Source organism: Xenopus laevis, chromosome 7S (genome assembly GCF_017654675.1).
Source record: "Xenopus laevis strain J_2021 chromosome 7S, Xenopus_laevis_v10.1, whole genome shotgun sequence".
In the NCBI taxonomy this organism is placed as follows: Eukaryota; Metazoa; Chordata; class Amphibia; order Anura; family Pipidae; genus Xenopus; species Xenopus laevis.
This window is the reverse complement of record NC_054384.1, coordinates 63921479-63929319: the sequence shown is the minus strand read 5'-3', so window position 1 is coordinate 63929319 and position 7841 is coordinate 63921479. Positions and strand designations below refer to the sequence as shown.

General features: G+C 41.5%; 1 protein-coding gene across 1 annotated transcript in view; it reads right to left on the bottom strand.

Annotated features, from left to right (window-relative positions):
• Positions 1 to 7527, bottom strand: part of LOC121396018 (neuromodulin-like) — a 16358-nt gene extending 8831 nt beyond the window's left edge. Inside the window, exons 1-7 of the mRNA XM_041570614.1 lie at positions 7505 to 7527; positions 7292 to 7379; positions 7143 to 7196; positions 6850 to 6909; positions 6470 to 6540; positions 5559 to 6087; positions 4960 to 4993 (exon numbers count right to left, since the gene is read on the bottom strand). Of these exons, the coding sequence (XP_041426548.1) occupies positions 4960 to 4993; positions 5559 to 6087; positions 6470 to 6540; positions 6850 to 6909; positions 7143 to 7196; positions 7292 to 7342 (799 nt within the window). The 5' untranslated portion in view covers positions 7343 to 7379; positions 7505 to 7527. The remainder of the gene's footprint in view (positions 1 to 4959; positions 4994 to 5558; positions 6088 to 6469; positions 6541 to 6849; positions 6910 to 7142; positions 7197 to 7291; positions 7380 to 7504) is intronic.
• Positions 7528 to 7841: the final 314 nt, after the last annotated feature.

Here is a 7841-nt window from a genome sequence, read left to right as displayed (position 1 = left end):
AGTCTAGAACTTGTTATAGAAATTAGAATTGTTACCAAAAATGACGGCAGATTTGAAAAAGTTTTATAGTTGTCAAAAAAAACCCATAATATAGGTTTTTTAATGGATATTTTACATTAATTTGTCATTTTTCGAGGAATATGCCAAATAATGAAGCAGAAGAAAAGAGAAGGATATAGCAATTAAGGGAGTAGAAGAGAGATCAGGAAGACAGAGGAAGACGTTTGCCGGGGGACACGCCGATCATTGGTAATATTATGGCTTTGCTCTGGTATGACATGTTGTATATTAGTCCAGCCATTGGCTGTGGGAGATTTTATTGGTGGGGATTGATATTGTGAGTTATTTTTAGCAGAAGCCCATTTTTTAGGTTTTTAGTGTGATGTGTTGGTTGGTAAAATCTACAAGAAGAGCTTTTTTTTCATGTTGTATATTTGTAGGTAGTTCTAGGATCACGTGCTTATTTGTTTTACAGGTATGGATCGGGTTATCTGGAAACCTGTACATCCAGATAAGCTACTCAATGTCAAGAAAGGCTTTTCTCCCATAGACTTCCATTTTATTCAAATATCCAAAATTTAAAAACGTTTTTCTTTTTCTCTGTAATAATCAAACAGTACATTGTACTTGATCCAAAATAAGCCTATTGGGTATGATTGTTTAAATGAAATTTCTATGTAGACTAAATGTATATGAGATCCAAATTACGGAAAGTTTACCAGAAAACCCTGAGCATTCTGGATACAGGTACATACCTGGTACTGGAGATTTTTACCAGTTGGTGAGCTAGGATTGCCTGGATGCTAAGCTGGATTTAAATCAGGATATCATTTTGATTTTTTGTTCTTTAAGAAAGCAATTTGGAATTTGGCCCAATAAAGCAATTACTTTTGAGACCTCATTTTGTGTGATTATTTGCAGAGGGTTGGGAGTATTATCTTTGGAGCGGCTGGGAGTATTATCTTCAGATCGGCTTGGTGGATTATGTTCAGAACGGCTGGGAGGATTATTTCAGAGCAGCTGGATTATCTCAGAGCGGCTGTGAGGATTGTTTTCAGAGTGGCTTGATTATCTTCTGAGAGTTGGATTATCTTCAGGTCGGATGGGAGGATTATTATTCAGGTCGGATGGGAGGATTTTCTTCCATTGGGACTGAGAGGAATATTTCATATGGACTGAGTGAATTATCCGCAGTGCAGATGGGATCTTCAGAGCGATTGAGAGGAAACTGAGAGGATTAACTTCAAAGCTTCTGGGAGGATTATCTTCAGGTTGGATGGGATGATTTTCTTTGTTGTGATTGAGCGGATGATCTTCATATGGATTGAGTGAATTATCCGCAGTGCAGATGGGAGGATTATTTCTAGAGCGGTTGTGTGGATTATCTTCATAGCGGCTGGGAGGATTATCTGCAAAGTGTCTAGAACGATTCATTTAGGAGCGGCTGGGAGGATTATCTTCAGAGTGGCTGTAGAGGTAGGCAATTTGGGTGCTTTTTTTAAATTGGCACTTCCGAGGGCCCAGCGCACAACCCAGCCTCCCTTTAAAGGGGTGGTTCACCTTCAAACAACTAGTTGTTTTCCGATAGATCACCAGAGATAATGACTTTTTCCAATGACTTTCTATTTTCTATGTGTCACAGTTTTTCTAATATTGAAGTGTAAAGTGTCATTTTTCACATTCTGAAGCAGCCCTGGGGGTCGCTGACCCTGTAAACTGTTCTAAATGGATACATTTAGTTGATACATTTCTTATCTTTGTCCCTGCTGAGCAGAATCTCTGGGTTTCATTACAGGCAGCTGTTAGAATTGATACAATAGTTGCTAATACTCCAGAGATGCGGCTGAGAAATGTATCAACTTAATGTTGCAAAATTGTAACAGTTCAGAGTCTGCACCTGATTTACTGAGCTGCTAGAATCAAACACCAGAGACAGGAACATTCAACTTTCAACATTCAACCGTAAAAAATAAATAATGGAAAGTAATTGAAAAAAGTTTTCAATCTGAAAACAACTGAATTGAAAAAAGTGTTTGGAAGGTGAACAACCCCTTTATAGAGGGTCCAGTATATCCATTTAGCTGTAAATTTAGTGACATATTCAGGGGCTGTAGCTGAGATTTCGTCAGAATGGTATAATTCACTCATTTTGTTTATCCAGTCCTGGATTATTGGGGGCTGCAGTGATTTCTATCATGTGGGGATCAGCAGTTTTGCCACATTGAATAGATGAGGTGCTATAGTAGAGAGGGACGGTGAAACATTTCTGGGACCATATAAAGGAACAAGGATACAGGCTGAGTTATACAGGGAACAATGAAGTATATTTTGTGTATTATAATGCATAATGTACCCCTACTGTAAATTATAAGGATTTTAGAATCCATATAAAGGCACACGGCTGCGGTGAGTTATACAGGGAACTATCACTGTATAACTCATGTATTATGTATTATAACAGAGACTGTGCACCCTATACTGTCATTCATAAGGATATTAGAAGTCACTTAGGGGTTATTTGACAATTTAAAGGCACAAGGCTGCAGGCTGAGTTATACAGGGAACTATCCCTTATGTATTATAACAGATTCAGAAAGTATAATATCCCAAAAACGCTCTGCCCGCTTGGTTCAGGAAAAGGGTCCTCGATCAGGTCACCGGTATCCTGATATCTGTAACTCGATTCGTAAAGAAATGAGGAGAGCACTCTGCAAGCAATTAATGCTGTGGTTATCTTTTTATTACTTGACTACTTGTACAAGTAGTCAAGTAATAAAAAGATAACCACAGCATTAATTGCTTGCAGAGTGCTCTCCTCATTTCTTTACGAATCGTATTATAACAGATTCTGTGCCCTATACTGTAATTGATATGGACATTAGAAGTCACTGAGGGGTTCTTTGACCATATAAAGGCACAAGGTTGCAAGCTGACTAATACAGGGAACTCGGAGCATTCGTCATGTATTATAAGGGATAATGTACCCCCTACATTAAATAATAAGCAGATTTGAAGTCATTGAGGGGTTCTGTGACAATATAAATGCACAAGACTGCAGGTTGAGTTACACTGGGGACTGGTACAGAAGTATTATAGGGGATAATAAACTCCCATTGTAAATTATAAGGCTATAGACATCACATATAAATGCACACGGCTACAGGCTGAGTTATACAGGGAACTCTGAGTATTGTGTATTATAAGGGATATTGTACCCCCACTGTAGATGATAAGGATATTTGTAGTAGGGCCCCTTGCCACAATTGTTTTAGCTCTTTATGCCCCAGGTCACCAATGTTTTTAATTTTTAGGGCCCCTTTGTCACCATTGTTTTTAACTCTTGGGGCCCCTTGCCGCCAATGTTTTGAACTCTTAGGGCCCCTTGCCACCAATGTTTTTAACTCTTGGGGCCCCATTGCCACCAATGTTTTTACCTCTTAGGGCCCCAGGCGACCAATGTCTTCAACTCTTATGGTCCCAAGCTATCAAAGTTTTTACCTCTTAGGGCCCCTTGCAACCAATGTTTTAACTCTTATGACCCCGGGTCACCAATGTTTTAACTCTTATGACCCCGGGTCACCAATGTTTTAACTCTTAGGGCGCTAGGCCACCAATGTTTTCAGCTCTTAGGGCCACATGCCACCAATGTTTTTAACTCTTAGGGCCCCGGGCCACCAATATTTTAACTCTTATGACCCCGGGTCACCAATGTTTTTAACTCTTAGGGCGCTAGGCCACCAATGTTTTCAGCTCTTAGGGCCACATGCCACCAATGTTTTTAACTCTTAGGGCCCCGGGCCACCAATGTTTTTAACTCTTAAGGCCCTAGGCCACCAATGTTTTTTTAAGATTTAAATGAGGGGAAGGTATTTTCATGAGAATTGTCACCTGACAGTAGCACAGATTTTCCATAGGCAATACATTTCCTCGTTTACCATTGCCTTTATTCGGACCGGCGAGTGTTTGACCAAAGTATTTAACCTACTGCCTCATATTTACCGAAATCAGAAATGCAGGGAAGTTCTACTAATAAATTTGATTTAGGTTGAGTTAGGTAACTGTTTAAAGAGTCTACCTTGACTAAAAGTTACTGTTCCAGGTTCATGTGCAGGATTGGCCCAACTTGCCCCTACCTTCCTTATTACCCCTCAAAGGGCTTCCTCGCCTAGCAAACAATGGAGTGTGTCATTGTGGGGGCAGGAAGAAATATAATATTCCTCCATCACTTTAGCAGGAATCCCCCACCCCAAAAGGATGTCTCATAACCTGGAGAGAGTGGTAACCAAAAAACAAATCCAGCACAGGCATTCCCCAATATCAAGCACCTTCATATACTAAATGTCTGGTATAGTATAAATAGGCTGGTGGGAAGTGGATGGAATTCCAATATTAAGAGGGCAATGGACTTGAATGGAAATGCTTACATTGTGGCCTATGGAGTAAACCAATTTTGTAGTTCCTTGCAATCATTTGAGATCAATATGTGTCCTTATGTCTTTCATCCCCATCAATGTACATATTAAGCAAATAACCCTGCAGAGATATTAACCCATTCCCTTCTTCAAATAAACCTCTGTATCAGCACCACAACCCAGTTTTACCCTTACGCTGCCATTTTGAGCAGCTCCCAGCAGTATTAATTGCCCTGTCACCCAACCGGTAGAATGAGGCACAGGAGCCCCTTTCCTCAATATTCACCATAGGGATTAAAGAAAAACAGAGACTTTTTTATGGGGAAACCTGTCGGAGAGCACAGGATTTATTAAAATTAACAGCTAATTTATATTTGGGCATCCCTAACGACCAATGATCCAGAGGAAGGCGAAAAACCCTAGAGTACTATGGGAACCAATCTGCACTGTAGGTAAAAATTCCTTCCTGACTCCTAGAAACGGCAGTCGGTTTTACACCCTGGATCATTTAGGATTTAGGCCATGGTGTTGGGTCGGCGGCAGCAGCAGCAGCAGCAGGCGGCGAGTCTTTGGGTGGAATGCTGAAAAGAAAAGATATAGAAAGTGTTGACATAAGAATAAAGACATACTTGTTTCCTTATGATATTAAAGGCTATAGGTCTTGCTTTAAGAACGCACTATTCGTTGGGCCTGTGGGGACTGTTTGGGTCTCTCTACACATGGAATGCCTTGGCTTATTATGAATCTCAGTCTGAGCCTGCGCCATTTAATCTTTTATACGCTTTGATCACCTGGCGCCAGTCCATTACCCAGTAGCAACCCATTTCCATAGGTGGATATCTAAGCCAGATGTCCAGCAGCCCTATAAGCGTTACCTACCTCCCCTGTTATTGGCCTACTATAGAATCGACACTTTATCTGCAGACTTATCTCTGTCAGCACCCTCTTACAACCTAAAGGCAGCCAAACATTGGTCTATGGGGTGCCCTCAAAGTAATCAGCCTACGGCATCAACAGACAGTGTATGATTTCCTTTTATTGTTCTGATTGAAAATGCTCAGAACAGCAGGAAGTAAAGTGGAGCTGCATTGGACAACATGAGGCATCTCTAGATAATGGGTAATTGTCAGTAAATTGATACATTACCCAAACTCTCCGGAGCCTCTTCATGATGGCCTTCCTGAACTGTTTTCGGAGGGTCGGCCTCTCCTCCACCAGAGGATCTTTGATGATCTCTTCTTCACCATCAGCTCCCTCCTCTTTCTCCTCCACTGCAGGAGATTGCTCCTCCGTCGTCTTCTCCTCCATTCCAGGGACTTGATGTTCTTCTGCAGAACCTCCTACTTCTGCTCCCTCTTCTTTCTCCTCCTCTTCAGGGACTTGCTGTTCTTCAGCGGGAGGAGCTGTTTCTTCATTTGTTGGAGCTTCATCATTATCTTCAGCTCCTTTCTCTTTCTCCTGAGAGGCAAGAGCTTCCTCTTCTGCTGCTCCAGGAGCTTCTTCTTCCTTTTCTTCCTCTGCAGGAGCTTGCTCCTCCATCATCTTCTCCACTGCAGGGTCTTCAGCGGGAGCTCCTTCCTCTTCCTTGTCTTCTGTATGAAGGGCTTCCTCATCTGCTGCTGCGGGGGCTCCATCCTCCTCTTCTTCAGCTGCAGGACTGTGTGCTTTTTTGCTACTAGGTTTAAAGGGAAGAAAATGAAAAAAATGGGTCATTATTGTAATTTGTTTCCAAAGTATTGCAACTACAATTCTGATCACTGGATGATTAAAATAGCCAGATAGCCTTGTACCTAAGAAATATCATTATACCTGCTACACACCTGTCCCTACTGTAACACATTGGGCAGTTACTGAGCTGAGTAAGTTCCATGCTAGACTTCACCCAGTGATACATGCTGAGATACATGATATGGTTGTAGGGACCTAAAAAAGTTTAACAAGTTTCTGTGCTATCAGTATGGCCAAAAGCACCAAGAGGTACGAGAAAACATCTAGTTTTTTTGAATACGTTATGTGCCAGTAAGTGTAATTGAAAGTGTTAATTGCAAAATACATACCTAGCTGCTTTCTGTAGCTTCAGCTCCCTCAGGAACTCATGGTGAAGCTGGGTCAGATGTTGGTTGATAGTCTGTGAGCGCAGGGCAGGCACAAGGATAGGAGCAAAGGGGAAAGAAAGGAGACAATTAGGATTATGCCTGTATATGTGCTGCTAATAGTACCTTTATATGCTGAGGGCAGTCAGGGTGTGGGATTCCCTGCCGGCAGCTGATGTTGTGAAATTATAATTGAGCATCAGCCTTTTCTCATCATAGGGAGAAAAAAAACCAAATTACCCCTTGTGCCGTTGTCCAGATTGCAATAGACCAATCAAAGTTCATTATCTAGCGGTTAAACACCCAAGAAAAGCATCAGGGACAGTGATCCCAGGGGAACTTACATTCTCCAGCCGCAAATACTCAAGCTGCTTCCTCCGGTTTCGCACTCGAGTTGGATGATCCTGTGGAAGAAAAAAACAAAGTTAAGCGCTTCTTTGTACCAATGCCATTATTGTGGCCATGTGAACACTTGTAATAAAACCATTTTTGTTTCTGGTGAAAATGGCACTTGGATGGGAGACTTTAGATGCCCCCAGGGGAGCAGGAGATACAATGAATGATAATGTTCTAGATTATTATAGAGACACACAGTGAATAATAACCTCTCCTATAATATTATACTAGTGACACTTACAGGAGGCAGCTTGGCAGATTTCCTGAGGGCGGCATATTCCCTCTTGATCACTTCCTGTAACATAAAGAAAGAAGCAGCGTGAGATAAGAGCTGGCAATCTAATATCATTTGTTCCCTATTCATCTAAACATCTATTCTGCATTACATACCAGAGAGTTGAGCATTTTCCAGTAATGCATGATGTTCTCTTTGGCCCTCATCCTCGGGTCCACGTCGCATGTAAGAAGGAAGTGCTTTCTGAAAAAGAAAGATATCACTGAATGTTAATAAAACATTTTCCAGCCGTATTGCCCTTGCAGTTACCCCTGGGGCAATAGCAAATGATTCCCAACATGTAACAAGTCCATTTATGTTTTACTTACAGGACGATGTTCTCGCCGAATTCGACCCGGTAGTGATGTTCTGCGGGAAAAACACAATTCAGTTAAATACGGAGCTAAAGGGGGAAAGGAATTCACAAATAATAAAACAATGGCACAACCTTAGGAACTGATAAATAATATAGGATTTTACCATAATAAGAAGCGAGGGCCTCAAAGTCCGTATGTTCCCCCCTGAAGTCCTTCAGGACGGAGTACAGCGTCTATAAGTAAAAAGAAAAAGCATTAGGGACAGAATACTAAGTGGCTCTGGCTCTGAGGAGAATAGAGACAGAAAGGGGTTTGGGTTTTTATGGGGCAAACATGCCAGGAATAAGGG